This window comes from Penicillium vulpinum (assembly GCF_028829585.1).
Source record: "Penicillium vulpinum strain IBT 29486 chromosome Unknown utg000002l_segment0_segment0, whole genome shotgun sequence".
Lineage (NCBI taxonomy): Eukaryota > Fungi > Ascomycota > Eurotiomycetes > Eurotiales > Aspergillaceae > Penicillium > Penicillium vulpinum.
The window spans coordinates 1,012,328-1,032,321 of NW_026643242.1; the positions used below are offsets into that span (position 1 = coordinate 1,012,328).

The following is a 19,994-nucleotide window of genomic DNA, read 5'->3' on the forward strand; positions in this document are numbered from 1 at the left end:
TAGCCCCTTTAGCTCAGAATGGGATTGATAGTATTAAAAATTCGGTTTCCTTGGGGTGTTTGAAAGGTCTACCGTGCTTATACTCATACTATTTCTGTCTATAAATCGTAACTATTACACTGTAACACATGGACTCAGCTTGACTACTTTCCAAGAAAGTTCAATTTCTCCATTATGTAATACGGCACACAGTAAGCTTGGCGTAAGCTTGGACAAACAGATAAAATATGTACAGGTAGCAGGGGAAAATGATAGCGCAGTCCTAGCCAGAAAGACAGGTCAAAAGTTCAAATTGGTATGCTCAAACAATCCAACGCCTGCACCGCTGATCAAAAGAAAGCAAATAAAGAAAAACTAAATATTAACCTTGGATGTATCCCCTGTCGGCGAGCTGAGATACCATTCTGCAAGACTCTTGAACCCGATAGAGGTGTCCTCGGGGAAATTGTAGAGTTTAGTAGTGCGCAAGACGAGGGCTTGGCCGTTGAAATAAGATTCAAAAGCGCGGGCACGTTTGCCCATGAATGAGACCAGGAAGACCTGCAGAGTACTCGGTAAGCGACTGGTAGAAAGCGGAAACAAAAACCAAGAATTACCGGTGCTTTCCTATGATGAAGGAGGCGTCGCTTCCTCAGCTGGCCCAGCATCAGGCGAAGAATAACCAAAAGCTCCCCACGAAGAATCGACTCATCTGTAGCGTCCATGTCGTTGTAAATAAACGCTTTGGTGTGCGGGAAACCCTTTCCACGGATATCCGATATCCTAAAGGGTCCAAATTCAGGCTTATGATCCTGATACAAATCCTTGTAAGGAGTATAATCGTCAATACTATCACACAATATTAGTTGTCATAATGCATTCAGGTGAAGAGGTTCAGGATAGTCATAATATCACTCTTTCATGGTCCACGGAGCATACACCCCGTAGGGAACATAGGATGCCCAGGGGCCTGCAACCTGACGTGCCCGGTCGACAGGCTGCGTGAAACAGGTGTCCTCAAATTCCAAAGTCGATCGGAGCTCATCAACAGTGTCATCACTAGGCTTCGGGATGCTAGAATGTGGCGCGAAGAAGGAAGGCTTGCGGGCTGAATCTTCTCTATCCAGAGTCATGCGCTGGTGAACAATACCAAGTCCTTCGAGTTCCGCCAGGTGAATTTCGTGTTTTTTGTGCTCTTCAAGCTCATCGATTACAAGCTCCAGATCTAATAAGACTCTGCGGTCCTTGTAATGTTCGGGTGATTCGGGTGATTTAGCGGACATGTTGTGTATTTGAGGTTGACCTTGAACAAGGCGGGAGATAGTATGGATGGCGTGGATGGAGAAAGTTGAAGGGAATTGGGGGAGTTGGTAGATTTAAATGGAACACGGTAAGCGTCTTTTATCCCTTTTACCGTAGCTGGATCTGTATAGAGTGACCATGAAAGAAGTGATAGTGAGCACTGCGGGGCGAAGTGTGACTTGGAGGTGCCCGTTGCCTAGCGACACGCCAAGAGTGTTAGTGGCGGCTATGGTATTATTAGCGTCCAATCATTAACCCTAACAAGCCCTAATTCTGATGATCTTGGTGTTGACCTGATTTTCATTGGCTTTGAATTCATATCTTTTAGACACGAGGCGCGTATCTCTTGATTTCTGATACCGCCTAAAAGCCACAAATCTTGGTTCTCAGCCTTGTTTCCGCCAATAGACGGAATCTTGTAGACTTGTATAGTACTAGTATAGTACTAGTAGTTATACTGAGCGCTTTTCCAACATTTCATATAATATATATACTATATATACTCCACTCTATACAGAGTATGTACATACGCTATATGCCAATGGGGTATTCCCTGCTCCGGCATGATGGCTAGCTCAACGGTTGACCCACTTTACACAGTAAGCCTCTCTTTGTCCGCGTTTCCGTATCTTGAGCATGCGCTGTTGACCCTATGTTGGATGTTTCATTTCCCGCCCAAGTGCCCATGTGATCCTCTGGAAAATTGTGAAACAACATTGGACTTGTTCCTAGTCATTGTTTTTTTGATTGGATACAAACAGTATAAGCGCTTTTATCCTTGTATGTATTGCTCTGCGACACATAAGTATCTCTCTTCGATAAGAGCTGAAATGTATGTTCATCACAGAGCGCGTATCTGATCACGCTGCTTGGTCGTACGGAATTTTGAGATAAAGTCGTATTTCTTGACCAAGATCTATGTGTACGAATGCTCCAGTAAGAAGGATTCCAGAACCGAATGATCACAAAGCCACACCTCCGTTCTGAAATCATCCGATTATGGCCAGTTGTTAAGCGCCACTCATTATCCGCCCATATGTATCTTCAACACGTGGAGAAGGAAGTGGTTGATAGGTTCTACCCCATGGCTTTGCATATAAAAAAGGCATCGTCATCCGTGTCTGGGAGCCATTTCAATCATCTCTACTCAGTACTACTGCTGCTTCTTGCAAAGACTTACCAATTTGTTTGAAACTTCATTTATTTACTTGGACCTGACCACTGTGGCAATGGATTCCCAGCATTTGCCCCAAACTTCGGACGAATGGTCAAATCTGATCCCGGAAAATGTCAAGGGCAAAACGATACACGACGCAGATCTTGCGTCTGCGTCCAAATTTGCCATGGATCAATTCTTACTTCTCCGGGTGCTTTGGAAGCAGTACGAAGACCCGCGTAGAATCCACGATGTGTTGGATATGAAAGGTTGGGTGGAACGTGCCTCGGCGATGCTTAATCGTTACCAATCATGGTCTACATACTGTGATAGCTTTGAGTCAGAAAGGAATATTCCCGAAGGAACGTTTGCAATTGCACGTCACTATCAGCTCGAAGTTGCAAAAACTGAAAATAAAGTCGATCCTCTTGCATTCTATACGCCTATTGCGAGGCGTACTCGCAATAGCTATGCGCAAAGGGGAAGGAATGATCTTCACCTGGTGACACCCATCAAAGTGAAGGTCAATTTCCCCGATTTGTCCATTCGGCCAAAAAGAATGGAGGCTAATTTTGACGATATCGAGGACGACGAAGACGAGGAGGACAGTAAGAACGATGGAGATGACCCGCTAACCCCTTTCAAACCCACAAGCCCAATGCCGCAAGAATTGGCAAATATTTTGTATCCTCCGACAAAAGACGAACAGATTGTGAATACAGCATTGGTGGTATTCCTCAATGCTCTTACTATCTACTTCCCTCTCTCCATGCACTGGACCTTACACCGAAAATCGTTCACTGCGGCTTTCGAAAATGCCGAGTTTCAAGCAAGAACGGACGGATATCTAGGTGATTCACAAGGAAACCCCAGTGTTCTCATTGAAGTCAAACCCGTTAGGAGATCTAGGAAGCTGCAGGTCATTCAAATGCAGGAGAGCGCCCAAATGGTGGCCTGGATCAAATGCGATGACGAAAAAGCCCAGAAAGCTCACAAAATGTAAGCTATACTTATATTTTTGCTCTAAATAGAGCTGACATAACACTAGGCGTCTTCATATATCTCAAGACCGACATGAGGTGTTCGTGACAGTTGCCAAATATGACAAGAAGTATCTGGAATACCTCAACAACCCTCGCCCTTCAAGTGATGAGGATGAGGATGGGGATGAGAATAAGGAAAACCTGTCCTTTTTAACCATGCACCAATTTGGCCCATGGAATACACTGGATAGATCGCACATTCGCGAGCTGGGACCAATTCTTCTGGCAATCACCTTGAAAGCTGATGCTGATAGCAAGGCTGGATGGTTAGATCGATAGGATTACGTATCCTATCCTTTATCCTATCCTGTCTGTTCTTTCCTATGTGTGGATATTTTATTTTTTACATGTCTTTGTTGCCCCTGTTACGCCTCTTTGTCTGTTATTATTTGTGTCTACATTTTTATCTAGCGATGCGTTACCGCCTTGATTTACTTCAACCTAGTCTAGTCAGAGCTTAATTTTAGTTTCTTGCGTTCTACAACCTGGACGGGAAATCTGTGTGCGTACAGATTAGAAGGTTATAAAAGTGGCGACAACTTGGATTGAAACCCCAATTTATCCACAGGCTCACCCTAGGGAAATCGATTACCATAGCTTTATAGGTACATAATTTGTGCGCAGATGTATTAACGCTCCAAATTACATATATATTATTTTCCCCTCCTCTTCCTCTTCTCTCCTTGATAAGGAACACATTCCCATTAATCTAGTAGACTTGGAAATACTGTTTAAAGTAAACTACACCCAACCGGTACAAATCTATTCGGTTAAGTGGTGAACAAGATGCTTAACAAGTCAGACCCTAGATTATTGTTGTATTGCGATTATAGATATGGTTATACTGGTGTTGAGGCCCTAGCTGAAGCCTGTACAGTTGCAATCCTACACATACTAATGTCCGCTCGTTTTCTTCTCCCTGTATATCACAAATATATTATTCCTTGACTGTTCCCCGCATTCAAATAGTTCCAGCAAATCCCATGGATTAACATAGAGCTCTCTTTGATTAATTCCAGGGTATCATTTCAAACATAGCGAATGATTCATGAAATCCACACCACGCACAGCCATTCCTAGTCTATAATACAGCAAACCGAGCAGCGACTCAATTGAGGTGATGGATAACCTTGAAAGATAGCAAAAGACTGTCTCGACGGTCTAAGAGCCATCTTCCTCCCTGAAACGTCTCTTCCACCCTTTCATACCGATAGTTATGAAGATAACACCATTCCAAAACCCACGCAGGGACCCCAACGTACTCACAGAGAGGAGAAGTGAGTATTTCCCATGCTTATGATGCATAAATTCCGCGATACGGTTGATGGTAGGTGCAATCCATGTTGCTAACATTGCAAGGAAGAAAAGCGATGGCATGGTCACATATTTCCTCAGCGACACACGTCTCTGGTTCGGATTTTGACGAGTTGTCGGGTCTTCCCTGGGTGCAGGCAAACGGCTTAACGTATTTTGTTCTGTTGTATCGCTTGTTATAGTAGATTCCGGGTTGAGACTAGGTTTTCTCTTAGAATTTGATTCCGCAGCTGGCGTGACGCTGCTGGCAGAATTGCCAGAGGTTAGAGCGATATGATCGTCATCGCTCAATTCGAACTCGTCACGGATTCTGCTTAACTCGATACCGATGAGACAATATAGTATTAGGACGATGAATATTACCATCCTGTTGCGTAATCATTAGAACAGCAGTTGAACAGGCGAATAGAAGTATACGCACCATACTGGTGCATAGTAGAAGATTATACGGAGGATCATCCATTTACGGGATACTGAGCACCATATCTGTAAATGTTTTATCAGCCTTAACAGGTGTTTAGTTTCAAGTCGATTAACAATACTCACGGCTTCATCACCGTATATAGGACCTTTTTCATGACCATGGACGAAGAGGAAGACAAAGGCCGGGGTAAATGACAAAGTAGTGATAATCAAAATATATTTGATTTCGAGTCTGCGCAAAGATTGAGTATCAAAATGATAGAAGACAACCAAGTATGTATCCAAGGCCATTGCAAATGTCCAAAACACATCAGCTACTGGAAACCTATTTTTTTTCTTTGGTTAGCATTGCGTTATGGAACAGTGTCTCAGCAACTCTCGGCAAATACCAAGAACATACATTTGAAGAGCAAAGCCTTGGAATTGACATAGCGATGAAGTATCTCCAGCTGTAGGTCCACTAGTAGATATTACCGTAGCCACAGAGTCGAACAGGTTATAGAAGGCATTAAAAAATATTATGCGATGAATAGGACTGCGGAAGTGCTGTGAAAAATAAAAGGCGCCGATTATTGTGAATGAACCTAGAATGGAGAAAACCGAGGAGACTCGACCTGCAATAGCAATCCCCTTGAGCTCCTCACGAGAGAGTGACATAGTAGTCTCAGAACACAAGATGAATAGAAAAATTGCAAACTCCCATATTTTTGAACAGATTACGATAAAGTTTTGCGATATCCCGTTCGATGAGGGTTCTTTATCCCAAATTATGTGACATTACATATTAAGGGAGACAAAGAGAAACAAAGAGAAATTGAATTGCATTTGATGCCAAAGAGGATTAACTGCAAAATTGCGCTATTCCAGTGGCTTTTAATCGTCAATAGCGCCATCACAAGAGCTCTTGATCATGAAGCTTCACGTCTAAACAAGCATTTTCAGCCAATCATGATAAAGTTTGCAAGGATCAAGTAATTTGTGCATATAAACAAATCAATAGCTAAAATTTGGCTAGATTTAAACAAAGGGCCTTACCAGTCCAGATGTTTTGCCTCCATCTAGAGAAGTAGCTTGCAGGAGTTCGCACAACAGAGGCGTAGAGTCACCTTTCGTCTGGTCGGTATCTTCCGTTAGACCCACAGAGATGCTGAATCCTTTCCAAACCCATGTCTTCAACAAAAGGCGTACAAGCTATCATTTGGAGTAATAATAATAATAAAACGCTATCCCACAAAGAGCCGCGGCAGCTGCAAGCTTGGACCCAACCATTCCAGAGCCTGCACGGCGTTGATCTTGAATTGTTTCCCCACGCTTGAACTTGGCCTTGGTCTGAGGTATTTTGGCTTTTTTAGCCGCACTGAACGGGGGATATCGGAACGATATCAGACGATCGAACCATTTTGGCGAACTCATGATAGTCCGCAGATGCGAAAATGACTTGAACCCATACGGACCATGATAGTAGCCATGCCCGCTACCTCCAACACCGCCGAAAGGAGCACCCGGGAAGCCCGCATGCAGGATAACATCATTTATCGTTACTCCACCCGAATTTGTGTTGTCAAGTACTGTTCCTTTTCGTTAGTGAAATCGCTCGAGGATCCAGAGACTGACAGGTGAACGCAACTATCTTGGATTTCAGAACTATCCGAGCTGAAAATGTAGAGTGCCAAAGGATGCTCTCCCCTGCTCCATAGATTAACAGAATGTCTTCGCAGGAAGAACAGATTTAAAACTCACTTATTAATTCTCTGACAGGCCTGGCGTACATTCGCCTTGATCACGGGACATATGGGACCGAATATCTCTTCTGATAACAGCGGGTCTACCGGTGCGCATTAGTATTGGTACTGAGCACAATAAAGAATTAGAAGGGTGTACCGTCCATATCAAGGTCTACGACAACGGCTGGCTCCATCCGACGGGATTCATCATTCCCACTTCCACCACTGACAATTGTGCCTTTTGTCTGGTGCAAAAGGCCAAATAGTCGCTTCCAATGCTGTTGGTTGACAATAGCCGTGGTGATTGTTTTTTCCCCGTGTAAAAATTGACTGTTCCAATATTGCAATCGGTCCACGAAAACGTCATGCACTGCTGCATCCACGAAGACATGATTGACCGTCAGACAGATTTGTCCGGCATTGAGGAATTTCGCATACGCAATACTTTTCGCGGCCCGCTCCACGTCTGCTGACCGACCGATGATGGCAGGAGACTGGCCACCTAGTTCCATAGTTACCGGCGTCAGATGAATTGCGGCGGCTGCACTAATATGTCGGCCGACATTCGCGGAGCCGGTGAAGAAAATATGGTTGAAAGGAAGTTCAAGTAGCTTTGTCGTCTCAGGGACGCCGGCGCAGACCAATCTGATTGCGGTGGGATCCAGGTATTGCGTAACCAGGTCTCGGAGGAGATTTTGACATGCCACAGCTACCTCAGACGGTTTGATAATGGCGCAGCAGCCCGCGGTGATGGCCGCGATCAGAGGCTGCAGCACTAGCAGTACTGGGAAATTCCATGCACCAATGATGAGCACGACACCGAGTGGCTCTTTTCGGATTCGTGCCAGACCAAGTCGCCTTGCAATGAAACTGTCGCCTATTATCTCATCCGCTGCCCAGGCATCTATATTATCCAGGTGATATATGATATCCTTCCGGATGCCAGCGAGATCAGTGAGATAGCTTTCGACCTCAGACCGGTTGAGGTCAGCCTTGATGGCGTCAAGGATGGCCTGTTCATTGTCCTCGACTAGCCACCAGAGCTGCTTGAGCTGCCATTTGCGCCAAGCTAGATCTTTGGTTTGACCCGTTCGAAACTTGCTCACGAGAATCGAATGAAACGTTTGAATTTCTTCGGCGCTCTCGTATCTATTTTCCATATCCATGTTTTCGGACTCCTCGACAGAGGCGCTATTGTTTACTTTGAAGTTTGCTTTCTTATGATTACGAAAAAGAGGTAATAGAATTGGGGTCCCTTTGCTTACCTCGGTATCATGAATTGTTTACATACAAGCCTTGTATAAAAATACGTGTTTAGAAAAATTGCAGTAATATATGTATTTTTCAAATTGGGCACCGCTGCTACATGCTCTCGGTATTCCGTAGGCCTTCGGCAATCAATCAAACCAAAGCTTAAAATATACGCTAACAATAGTACCTCGTACTTCCTGGATGCAACGGTCATATCGGAGTCTTTTGCATCTCGTATAATGCCCACATATGTTGTATGCAGGTGAGATATAGGTGTCCAAGCGCGAGGCGCCACGTGCATGGAGACTAGCATGGGTGGGAGACCGTTGTGCCAAGTGCGGCGGCAAAAGCTTGGATGGACTTCTATTTTTTGTTCATTATCCTGATAGGGATAAGCTTGCATGGAGTTCTATCGTGCTCGCTATATTGGACCAATCTCATAATCCCCGCCCCCTGTTCGTTGGCACGCACTTATTGGCCCCGGCTCCGACAGATACAGATATGCAACAACGTCGATCTGTCTTACTCAATATGCATATTAGTGCTTACTCTGACGGAGAACATCCCAAATCGGCAGAACGGTCAGACACTACGGTATTTCTCCAGGTAATGTCTCAGACGCTGGTTTTAGCAGGATCAACGCCCGATAGGCTGATGGGATACGACCTGAAATGATTGATATGTCTCGCAGCGAAAATCTAATGTGCATTCACTCCTTATCTTTGCTGGATTAGTTGTGGATTATCATTCCATATTACCTGTGCCAACCACTGGATTTCGAAGTGCTCATCAGCCATGTCTCAGGATTCGACTTCGACAAGATCACCGCCATTTGTTTTGTTAGACGGCGTCCCTAATTTTCGTGACCTTGGGAGCTATGCGTGTTACCCTTCCACTGCGCCGTCTTCATTGACCAAGACTGCCGACGAGACTCGAGTTGGAGAGTGGTGGATCCGACCAGGCTTCCTCTTCCGTTCCGCACAGCCCACTCAAATTACCCCTCCAGGGACGGAAACATTGACTAAGACCCTTCAAATCCAAACCGTCTTCGACTTTCGCTCAAAGGGGGAGATCCAGCTCGTGACTACCCGCTATCCCAACTCCCTCCTGGATATCCCAGGGACGAGGCGTCACGCAGTGCCGGTATTCCAGGATGGAGACTACTCCCCTGTTTCCTTAGCAAAACGGTACGGAGTGACCTCGGATGGACCCACGGAGGAGACGGACACCGAGCGGGGTTTCGTTAAAGCCTACGAGGACATTGCGCGCAGCGCAGCGCAAACGGGTAGTTTTCGCACCATTATGCAACACATCTCGCAAAACCCAGCGGGTGCGGTCCTGTTCCACTGTACGGTGGGAAAAGACCGTACTGGAGTATTTGCCGCATTGCTCCTCAAGCTGTGCGGAGTGGCGGATGAGGACATCGTGGCTGATTATGCGCTCACGACACTCGGGCTGGGCACGTGGCGGGAGCATTTGATTCAGCGGCTCTTGCAGAGAGGGGAAGCTTCGACTCGGGAACAGGCGGAGTCTATTATAAGTAGTCACCCGGAAGACATGCGGGCATTTTTGACCGATGTAGTAGCAGCCAAGTTTGGGGGAGTGCGGAAATACTTTGTTGACCTCTGCGGCTTGCAGGAGGATGAGCTCGATCGGGTCGTTACCACGCTCGTTGTTCCGAAGGAAATCAAAGAAGGGATAAAAGAGTAATTCCAGTATAAACACTTATATAAATAGATTCTAGCAAGTCTGTTTCTGTCTTAAAGCATGAGGAAATTCGTCAATGAAATCTACAAGAACTGATGCATCGTCTTGGGAAGCAATCGAAGTAACAAAGTAAGGACATAATTTCAAGAGTAACGCTTCATCATCCATCCACTGAAAGCCGAGCCAAGAGCTTTCGGATAGCGAGGTTCTCCCCCAGTCCCTGCTTCTCTAAATCATCAATCATTTCATAGGCTTCAGCCTTGAGGGTGGCAACAAAGTTGCGGGTATATTCAAATGTCCCGGTAGTCTCCATGTAGGCAACCGCATATCGTTTAATATCCTCATCCCGAGGCTTCTGCTTCAGGACATTAATCAGCTGCCGATTGGCGGGGTTGGAGCGAATGCTGTGGATTATGGGGAAAGAGAATTTGCCCTCGGTGAGATCTTCACATAGGCCCTTCTTCTGCAAATAGCTCGGCGACTTCAGGTTCAAATAATCGTCGCAAATCTGGAAGATAATGCCAAAGAGTCGGACTAGTGGCACCAAGTCGACTTGGACGGGGCTGCCAATCTGGAGCAGCTCGATGGCCAGGCTGAAGAGCGCGCCGGTTTTGTTGCTAACCATGTCCAGATAATCCTCTTCTGTGGGACAAATCAGCGAGTCACGCCAGAAGACATCCATGCCTTGACCGCGATGCAGATGGATCAAGGCATCTATGTAGATCTCAATCGCGCGTGGGCTGTTCAATTTCTGAATCTCTCGTAATGCGAGGAAGTAGACATAGTTGCCAGAATTAAAGGTTTGCGCCGTGCCAAATATGCTGTGGGCCACCGGCTGGCCTCGTCGAAGGAGAGAACTGTCCTCGATATCGTCGACGAGGAGAGATGCAGTGTGGAGCATGGAAATAACCTTCTTGACGATATCCAGGTGCTCCGTCGGGACTTGGAGCCAGGTGTCAAAGGCCTGCATGAATTGCGATCGCACATTCTTTCCCGGTAAGCTTTCGAGATAGTCAAACGGTCCCAATAGGATTTTTTCCTGGTCATCTGTCCATTCGCGAAGATAGGAAGGGCTCGAAGCACGTTTGGTGTCGGCCGATACGGTCTCTGTGCTCTCTGTGTGTTGATGTCCATTTTGTGGGTGATCCAGAATATCGATACTGGGAGTTTCTGGGTCTGCGGGAGCCGTCTGTGTTTTGGCATTCTCGGTTGCAGTGCCAATGGTAGTAACACCAGCCAATTCGGAACCGTTGATTGGTAGCCCGCGTGTACCATTGCTTTCAATTCCGTTAGACTCCGCATGATGTCCATTGGACTCGGAATGGTGTCCTTTTGACTCGACAGAGTATCCGTTGGTCTCGACAGAGTGTCCGTTGGTCTCGACAGAGTGTCCGTTGGTCGCGACAGAGTGTCCGTTGGTCTCGACAGAGTGTCCGTTGGTCTCGACAGAGTGTCCGTTGGTCTCGACAGAGTGTCCGTTGATCTCGACAGAGTGTCCGTTGGCCTCGACAGGGACTCCATTGGTCTCGACAGGGACTCCATTGGTCTCGACAGGGACTCCATTAGACTCGACAGGGACTCCATTAGACTCGGCATGATTTCCATTCGCCATGTCCGTGAGGACAATTTCCGGTTTATCATGTCCTTCTAGGGGCAAATCCGCCGCCCTCTTCAGAGCAGCCAATGTGTAGGCTTGCGACAACATTTCCGATTCGTATGTGACTTTCTCCACCCAGATACGTTCCGAGCCGACTATGGTGTCCAAGCGGAGGAAGGAGCAACCGTCGTGGATTGCAGTTCGGATCTGGTGACGAGGTACGTCGGGGAACTGAAATTCAACCGCATATGTAAGTAGGAGTAATGCATATGCCGTTTCCTCCTTGGAATCTTTAGAGCCCCATGAACCGGTTTGATTCTGTTGGTGCAGGACTGAGATCGTCATATCCCGTAGCAGAGAGGTAAGGTCCTCTTCGAAGAGCTCCTTCAAAGACAGTAACTCGGAACCTTGGAATAACAGGAGCAGGCGGGCGATGGCTTCAGTCATGAGCATCCAAGAATAAAAGGGGGACAGGTTCTATGTTCTGTTAGCCAAGGATCTATCATCATGGGAGGGGATTTGCGTACCCATTTATCGCGAACTTTCAAGTCTGATTCCCGGAAGTGGGTGTGCAGAAACTGGGTCGCCTTCTCGATCTGGGGTGCATACTGGGAGACATTTTCTGTGTGGAGCAATGCCAGTAAGACGTTACAGTTGGCCGAGAAGCTAGGGTCGCGCTCAAGAGGGTAGGTCTTGAAATGGTGATCTGCTTCAAATGCTTGCAACATCGGTTCCAGCGATACCTGCTGTTGAAGTAGCTGGAGTACAAGAATGGCTTTGGCTGTGTCATCTGCGTCGGCGCAAACATAGGGTGTAAAGCCCACCGTTCCTTTATCCGTGACAAGGGCGTCATGCAGGTATGTGCGGGCTTTCTGGATGGATGGTAGGACGTTTGGATCCAGATCAAACCCATTCTTGATGAGTGTTGAAAGTGTCCAATTAATTTCGAAGATGGTGGAAGGGAAGGCACTGGGTACACCTCCAGAGCCTTTCCCGGACGCAGACTGGATGACATGGTGAAGGTATTCCTCACACTCGTCATCCCATTCTGACGCATTCATGAGTACAGCTGATGTGGACGAGGGAGATGCCATAAAAGAGCCATTGACCTTGTGATGAAGAACACGGTCAAATTCAATCAATCCGATGAACGCCTCTAGTGAATGCAAGGCCGTGGTTTGGACCGGCATATAGAGAAACTGAGGCTTGAACCGGGCTAGCTTCTGGTCACGGACTTCAAAGAGCCGATCGCGGCCGGGGAAGGAAAAAGCAATGCTTTCATCTTCTAGATAACCAAGCAGTGCCGGGACGAGAATCTCGAATCCAACATGCAGCGTAGCGTCGACATCCCATGCGTGGAGCATCGCATGCAAGGCTTTTGTGGCCTGGTCAATGCGCCCCGCGAGATTTTCCTGCGAGATGGTACTGATTTGAAGGGGCGTGATAAAGTGGCGCTTCAACGACAGCAAGGATGCGGCTGTATTCAGAATCCCATCGATCTGGGAGGCGTATGTAGTCCAACTCCCATCCTCGAGTTGGTTTGACAGGATATATTCAAAGCAACCGGGAAACAACCACACAGTCTGCCCATCCACAGACTTCTTGACCATAGATACCCACGCCGTATCATAAACGGCGGGGCTCATAAAGCCAAGTCCATGCGAGTCGTCAAGTTGCTCGGTCAGTTGATCGATCAGCACCACGGCCGAATTTTGCAGGGAGATGGATTCCATCGTATAGCAGGTAGCTGTCCTCAAGACAGAAACAGAAACTTGCTTCTGTTCAGATGTCTATATGTTCTGAAAATCATGGTAATCTTTCCCCCACTACATAAATTTTAATAAAAATAACAAGAAAATCACCATTCCCGCCTCGGATTCCCCCGCAGTCTCGTAATCTACCTTTCTACGGCTTACGGTGATTGCTTACTATCCCGATTCACCGGCTTATTCTTCATGGTTGCATTGTACTATCCGGATTGTATATTCCATTGATTCCGGTAGATCTGACCCAGTCGGATCATTATCGGTTCCGCTGAGCCCCGCCGAGCCCCGCCGAGGTCTACCTATAAGGGCCCGATGTGGGCCGTGCAACTAACTTTTATAGTAACCTTTCATGCAGGGAGTGCCGCTAACATGTCTCACTTGCAGGTACCTACCACTACCTCTAATCTCTACTCTCTACCTCCCCGCACTTACGAATATGAGTAACCTGATGCCACTCCACTCCAAATCTCGCCAATAGATGGATGCAGGGTGACATCGAATCTGGAAGTTTGATCCGATACAGTGATCATTACCACCATACAGTACACTGTCATACAGATGAAACCCGCCAAGACACTACAAGCATTTCCCAAACTGGTCTCCCAGCAGATCCCGCCCCCACCAAGCTTGTTTCCCATTCGCCATCTCTGTTGGAATGAAATCTGATTCCCACGAAAGGTGAATGATCTACAAGTCTGCGTAGCTCTAGATGCTGACAGCAGTTAGGGGATTATTTAGCGATTGGAAGAAACAATACTCAACTATCAGATCCTTCGAGTTATCTGTCCGCTCTTGTCGAAGGGCTATTGAGGGGTAGCTTTTTGTCATCAAAACTGAGGGCCTGGATTGAATGCTGTGCCGATAATTATCCGTTGTCAGATTAACTCCACTGCGGTTCGTGAGAAACCAAAGTTCAGTGTCGCTGGGTGGCCTTGCAGGACACAACACAATCTTTACGGAACGAATATTAATCACCCTTGCGAACGTGGACAAGACCACATTCCATATTGGTCTAACAAAATTCGGCAGCGACAGACGCTGTATCTCATCCATTATGGCGACATCCTGGATATCTAGTCTGTCCCTCACGCAGGGGGTCTTATTGTCGCTGGGCATAGTATGTGGGACTAGGAGCGGTTTTCTTAAGTATTAAGTGAGATTCCGTATGCTGACTCTCAACCCAGGGCCTTAGTTACATAGTTGGAACCGTGATCTACAGAGTCTACTTCCATCCGCTCTCCAAATATCCTGGCCCAAAACTGGCAGCTGCCACCCGTTTATGGTGGACATGGCATCAGCTGCGTGGCCGATTCCCTTTAATCGTGCATGAACTTCATCTCAAATACGGGACGATTGTCCGCATTGCACCTACTGAGCTTTCCTTCACAGGTGCTGATGCCTGGAAAGAGATCTATGGATTCCGCGGTGGCTTGCCTGAGAATCGTAAAGATCCCGGCGAGAATACGGATGCTGACACAAGGCATCCTACAATCATTAATGCCAATCGCAAGGACCATGGTGATTTGCGCAAATTGTTATCTAATGCTTTCTCCGACAAAGTGCTGAAGGGTCAGGAGCCCGTTCTGCTGCACTACATTGATCTCCTTATCGGTCGGTTACATGAGGTGGCGGAGAAGGACGAGCCGGTCGATATTGTGAAATGGTTCAATGTAAGTCTAACATAAGACTATGGGAAATCGTTTTGCTGATCTCGGTAGTATGTGACATTTGATATCATCGGCCATCTGGCCTTCTATGAACCGTTTGATTGCCTCAAAAACACCGAGTACCACCCGTGGATGTCAATGATCTTCAACGCCATCATGTACGTGCACTACATCCGGACCTTGCAGCGATTCTTCAATATCCGAGCCCTCATTCTAGCCATAATGCCGAAGCGCATCGTCGAGCGACGCAAGTGGCATATTGGGCTCGTCGAGGAGAAGGTCATGCGCCGGAAACAGCAGCACCCTGATTACATCGACTTCATGAGCCACCTGCTCCAGGCCGAGGAGAAGGGCAAATTGACGACTCCCGATCTCGTGGCAAATGCGAATCTCATGGTAATTGCTGGAAGCGAGACCACTGCAACAATTCTCTCTGGAACAGTCTACTACCTGTGTACCCACCCAGCTGTGATGCAGAAACTGCTTGACGAGGTCCGCACCTCGTTTGACAGCAGCGATGAGATCAATATCGCGCGCATTAGCAAACTCAAATATATCAATGCGGTTATCGATGAGTCCTTCCGCCTGTATCCCCCAGCGGCAGGCAGTCATCCTCGCATGACGCCGCCCGAAGGTGCAAATATCTTGGGACAGTGGCTACCTGGTAATGTATGTTAGAAGAGGCTCCTTTCCTTTGACTTGTTTTATCTAACAGCCTCACCACAGACATCAATGGGCATGGCCCAATATGCCGTCTTCCGCTCGCCAGCCAACTTCAAGGACCCTGAGCTCTATCTCCCCGAGCGATGGCTGGATACAGAGGGGCCATATTCTCATGATAGACGTGAAGCCCTTCAGCCCTTTTCCTTTGGGCCTCGAAACTGCATTGGCAGAAAGTATGGACCTCTTTATCTCTCCACCTAGCAAAAAGTGATACTAACACTTCTACTCCACTAGTTTGGCCAATATCGAGCTGAGATTAATTTTGGCGAAGATGTTATGGCATTTCGATTTGGAACTGATGCCTGAATGTAGCAACTGGCCGAGGGATCAGTATATCTACACCTCTTGGGAGAAGATCCCACTGAAAGTCCGGGTTACGGCACGGGTGTGACCAGTCGAAAAGAATGTCACTGTCTCTCTGACATGGCAAGGAACGGCAGGTTGCCTGGGTACCCTAGTAGATTAGATGACTATTTCTCGTATAACACTTGAATATCGCTATTATAAGAATCTATGAGAATCAATCAATATTAACCTTCTTTGCTTTGATATCTTGGATATTCCGTTATCATAGTTTGATGATATTCCTATCTTACATAAATTGACTATGCACGGCCTTCGTGTCCCATTATGATTGCCAAGAATAATGTCATTCACCCGGGCATAGATAGTATCGAGTAGGGAATATTCCGCTCGGAGCATTTGTACAAAGTACATAGTACTACATGTACAAAGTGCAAAATCGGCATGACCCGGGTAATACGCAAAATACTAGCGTATCAAAACGAGACGAAACCCATACAGTCCCCCGCGGTGGAGACATACGTGCTTGGGCTTATGTGCAGATCAAGTCTGTGCTTTCCTAAACAACAGAGGGCGAAAAGAGAAATGTGAGACCAGAAGATAGGCCCCTCTAGGTCATTAATATGTTCGCTAGTGTAGTGCGCCGTACTATTTTCTAGGAAAAAAAGGATTGAAGGAGAACAACGATCTAGTTTCCCACAATGGCTGCCATGTCGACCCTGAACGTAGCGGTCGTCGGCTTCTTCTTGCAAGCGGCCTCATTCTGGCAATTGAGTCTCTCCAAATCAATCGCCGTGATTACAGGATTATCTGCAGTGCTATCTTTTGTCTTTCTGGTTTGCTGGAAGCTGTATCTGTGGCCATTGTGGTTCAGTCCCCTGCGCGGATTGCCCGAACCAGCGGTAAGTCCACCCCTGTGTTGGAGGGCGAGAATTAGAAATCAGAACCACTGACAAGCAGTAGGGCGGGCACCGTTTCAAAGGCCATGTGAAGCTGGTTCCGAACGAGCGATCGGGTATGCCCCTACAGGAATGGATCAATAACGTACCAAACAACGGGCTGATCCGATATCGCATGCGGTTCAACAAGGAGGTCGTCTTCGTCACCAGTCCTAAGGGCCTCTCGGAGGTTCTAGTTCAGAAGAATTATGAATATGCGAAGCCATACAAGCTGCGACTTGGGCTAGGACGGATTCTTGGGATCGGGTTGATCATCGCCGAGGGCGCGGAACATAAGGTATGTATGGGCTCTTTATTTGCCAGTGGAACAAGCAAGAAATGAACTGGAGCAGTCTGACAATAACAACAGACACAACGCAAGAACTTGATGCCCGCCTTTTCACACCGACACATTAAAGACCTCTATCCCATATTCTGGGACAAATCCGTCGCGCTAGCCCGAGCACTCGAAGAAGATATCGAACAGACCGAGGGCCAATCGAGCAAACCATCGAGCAAGGTCTTCGACGTGGCGGATTGGCTGGCGCGAGCGACCCTGGATATCCTAGGCTCAGCCGGACTCGGGGAGGAATTCGACACTCTCCACAATCCGGACAATGAGATCTGCCGTGCCTACCGTGATGTTTTTGAGCAGCGGCCCCCTCAAGGAACTCTGGCAATGGGACTTTTCCTATTGCGCGAGGTCTTCACAAGAGCCTTGCGTCTTCCCCGCGAAGACAGCATCACGATGGCCACCAAGACTTTGACTGGTGTTGCGCGCCGGTTGATCTCCAAGAAGAAGGCCATCGCCGAGAAATCTGATACTGAAGGACGAGATATCATCTCTGTTGCGCTGTCGTCGGGGAATTTCACAGACTCGATGCTGGAGAACCATCTCCTCACCTTCCTAGCAGCCGGTCACGAAACCACAGCGACATCGATGACTTGGGCCCTATATGCCTTGTGTTTGTACCCGGCGATCCAAGACCGACTGCGGGCGGAAATACGCGACCGACTACCGCATATTCTGGACGATGGCCCAACTACGCCAATGACCGCCGAACTCCTGGATAGTCTGCCGTATTTGCATGCTGTCTGCAACGAAGTCTTCCGTGTGTATCCCCCCGCCGGCCTCACTCGACGCGTGGCGGTGAATGATACCTCTATCTTGGGTCAGTTTATTCCCGCAGGCACGGAGATTGTGATATCACCACGCGCACTGAATGTGTCGCGGGAGTTATGGGGCGAGGATGCCCACGTCTTCAATCCCGATCGATGGCTGGGGCCGAATATGGCCAACACCGGAGGTGGCCTGACCAACTTTTCCTTTATGACTTTCCTTCATGGTCAGCATCCCGTATCCTGTTCTATATCTTTAGCATCTTCTGACTTTTTCTAGGTCCGCGGTCTTGCATTGGGCAGGGCTTTGCTCGTGGCGAGTTTGCGAGTCTAATCGCGGCGCTGGTGGGCACGTTTGAGATAACGTTGGCACAGGAGTCGGAGATAACAATTGAGACGGGATTGACTTCTCGTCCCAAGGGCGGATTGCGCGTGCAATTTTCTCGAATTTGATCACGGAACCTGGTATTGCAGATGATCAATCTATCAAAGAGTATACATAGGCTGGCTCGAAGAGGGTGTGGAATCGGCCCATAGCTGTACATTCACAAATCCCATTAACACCATTGCCTTACATAGAAAATAGATAAATATGACAGAGTCCATCTCCATTCTCCTCGCATTACAGAAGATAGATATATCCACAGCGCTTGATTCGTTATATTTCTACCACCATGGCAGGCTATATAGACCAAGAATAATTCAAAGTAAACAGATTACTTTACCTCCTCCATCGGCTGATGCGGTGAAAGAGTCGACATGACATCCTTTCCAAAATCCTGCAACGTCACCCGGATCCAATCTGGGAGCGCTCTTGTCGGCGGCGAAATATAAGCTGAAGCAGGCGTCATCCGATTCTGCGCCTGCCCGCTCCATATAATCTCAGCAACGACCGAGCCGATATCGTCGGGCTGCAAGAGTTTGACAGAGCTGGGCATCTGGATACCGCGGAACATCTTGGTCTGCACAGCCGAGGGCGACAAGCATGACACGCGCACGGCAGGCGCTTGGTAGACATGACGCAGTTCGGTATGGAGACCCTCGTATATGGCTAACGCGGCCGCCTTGGTAGCAGCGTAGTCCACCACGCCGGCTGTGGCTAAGTGGGCCGTCTGCGAGGCCATTATTAGGAAGTGGCCGTGATTCTGCGCAACCATGGAGGGAAGAAAGGTTTGCACTGTCCAGATCAGACCCAGAGTGTTCACGGCGAATGTACTAGAGAATTTGTCATTTTTTATGTTCCGATAGAGTATGCATGGATAAATTCTTACAGTTCAATGTCTTTTTGGGTGGCATGGAGTAAGGGTTTGCCGCGACAGATGCCCGCATTGGCAACCACGCAGGAAGGCGCACCGACCTCCCTGGATCACCATTAGTCCCTGAATTATATAATAGAGAAGGGTCAAAAAACGCACTGACGGATAGTTTCAGCGACAGACTCCAACTCCGCCCTGTTGCTCAAGTCGCATTGATAAAAATGCACATTTTTCGCTAGATCGCGAGATCAGCGAGGGGAATCAAAAATAATAAAATATTGCAAGAAGGTCCTCACGAGCATCATAGGTTAAGGGCCGAATATCAAGCACGATGATAGTGGTCCCACGTGTGGCCAGCTTTTTCACTGTCGCCGCGCCGATTCCATCTGAGCCACCTGTAACGAGCACGATTTCCTTATTCCAATCGAATGTAGCCGGAACACCGTTGTTGAGCGCGCGACGGTTAAGACGTCGGTTAATCCGGTAAGCCATCCATAGAAGACCTAAGGGGGGGATGATCTTCCAGACGGGGGTCGGTAGTCGGGATGCATAATGAGAGACGATTGCTTGCAGATCAGGAGCCATGGCGAGTCAGAGAAAAGGACATTAATTTGTCAGTGAGATTGGACGGCATAGCTGCGAACATATATCTTCCAAGTACGGAGTACAGGGGAACTATGTGGGCAGCCCCGCGGGATGTGAACCCCCGTCAGCATCACAAACCTT

At 47.7% G+C, this 19,994-nt stretch overlaps 9 protein-coding genes across 9 annotated transcripts; 4 read left to right on the forward strand and 5 right to left on the reverse strand.

Annotated features, from left to right (window-relative positions):
- Positions 1-354: 354 nt before the first annotated feature.
- Positions 355-1,262, reverse strand: N7479_003462 (uncharacterized protein; the record flags this gene model as incomplete). The annotated part of the gene is made up of 3 exons (XM_057251159.1): positions 355-540; positions 597-828; positions 895-1,262. 3 exons carry the CDS (start codon positions 1,260-1,262, stop codon positions 355-357), a joined length of 786 nt encoding a protein of 261 aa, XP_057110484.1.
- A 1,248-nt stretch (positions 1,263-2,510) lies between these two features.
- On the forward strand, positions 2,511-3,759 carry N7479_003463 (uncharacterized protein; the record flags this gene model as incomplete). Its single annotated transcript, XM_057251160.1, has 2 exons — positions 2,511-3,436; positions 3,486-3,759. 2 exons carry the CDS (start codon positions 2,511-2,513, stop codon positions 3,757-3,759), a joined length of 1,200 nt encoding a protein of 399 aa, XP_057110485.1.
- Positions 3,760-4,641: 882 nt separating this feature from the next.
- On the reverse strand, positions 4,642-5,874 carry gprI (putative cAMP receptor (Car4); the record flags this gene model as incomplete). The annotated part of the gene is made up of 4 exons (XM_057251161.1): positions 4,642-5,161; positions 5,216-5,280; positions 5,341-5,542; positions 5,618-5,874. The coding sequence occupies 4 exons, from the start codon at positions 5,872-5,874 to the stop codon at positions 4,642-4,644; spliced, it is 1,044 nt and encodes a 347-aa protein (XP_057110486.1).
- A 537-nt stretch (positions 5,875-6,411) lies between these two features.
- N7479_003465 (uncharacterized protein) lies at positions 6,412-8,107 on the reverse strand (the record flags this gene model as incomplete). The annotated part of the gene is made up of 4 exons (XM_057251162.1): positions 6,412-6,785; positions 6,845-6,903; positions 6,958-7,042; positions 7,099-8,107. The coding sequence occupies 4 exons, from the start codon at positions 8,105-8,107 to the stop codon at positions 6,412-6,414; spliced, it is 1,527 nt and encodes a 508-aa protein (XP_057110487.1).
- An 880-nt stretch (positions 8,108-8,987) lies between these two features.
- Positions 8,988-9,902, forward strand: N7479_003466 (tyrosine-protein phosphatase; the record flags this gene model as incomplete). The annotated part of the gene is made up of 1 exon (XM_057251163.1): positions 8,988-9,902. The coding sequence occupies one exon, from the start codon at positions 8,988-8,990 to the stop codon at positions 9,900-9,902; it is 915 nt and encodes a 304-aa protein (XP_057110488.1).
- Positions 9,903-10,059: 157 nt separating this feature from the next.
- Positions 10,060-13,229, reverse strand: N7479_003467 (Phyllocladan-16-alpha-ol synthase; the record flags this gene model as incomplete). The annotated part of the gene is made up of 2 exons (XM_057251164.1): positions 10,060-11,973; positions 12,024-13,229. 2 exons carry the CDS (start codon positions 13,227-13,229, stop codon positions 10,060-10,062), a joined length of 3,120 nt encoding a protein of 1,039 aa, XP_057110489.1.
- A 1,087-nt stretch (positions 13,230-14,316) lies between these two features.
- N7479_003468 (cytochrome P450) lies at positions 14,317-16,043 on the forward strand (the record flags this gene model as incomplete). The annotated part of the gene is made up of 5 exons (XM_057251165.1): positions 14,317-14,379; positions 14,447-14,932; positions 14,981-15,598; positions 15,656-15,825; positions 15,887-16,043. 5 exons carry the CDS (start codon positions 14,317-14,319, stop codon positions 16,041-16,043), a joined length of 1,494 nt encoding a protein of 497 aa, XP_057110490.1.
- A 613-nt stretch (positions 16,044-16,656) lies between these two features.
- Positions 16,657-18,465, forward strand: N7479_003469 (cytochrome P450; the record flags this gene model as incomplete). The annotated part of the gene is made up of 4 exons (XM_057251166.1): positions 16,657-16,857; positions 16,919-17,191; positions 17,264-18,239; positions 18,293-18,465. 4 exons carry the CDS (start codon positions 16,657-16,659, stop codon positions 18,463-18,465), a joined length of 1,623 nt encoding a protein of 540 aa, XP_057110491.1.
- A 263-nt stretch (positions 18,466-18,728) lies between these two features.
- Positions 18,729-19,853, reverse strand: N7479_003470 (uncharacterized protein; the record flags this gene model as incomplete). Its single annotated transcript, XM_057251167.1, has 4 exons — positions 18,729-19,227; positions 19,284-19,373; positions 19,428-19,503; positions 19,565-19,853. 4 exons carry the CDS (start codon positions 19,851-19,853, stop codon positions 18,729-18,731), a joined length of 954 nt encoding a protein of 317 aa, XP_057110492.1.
- Between the last annotated feature and the right edge of the window lie 141 nt (positions 19,854-19,994).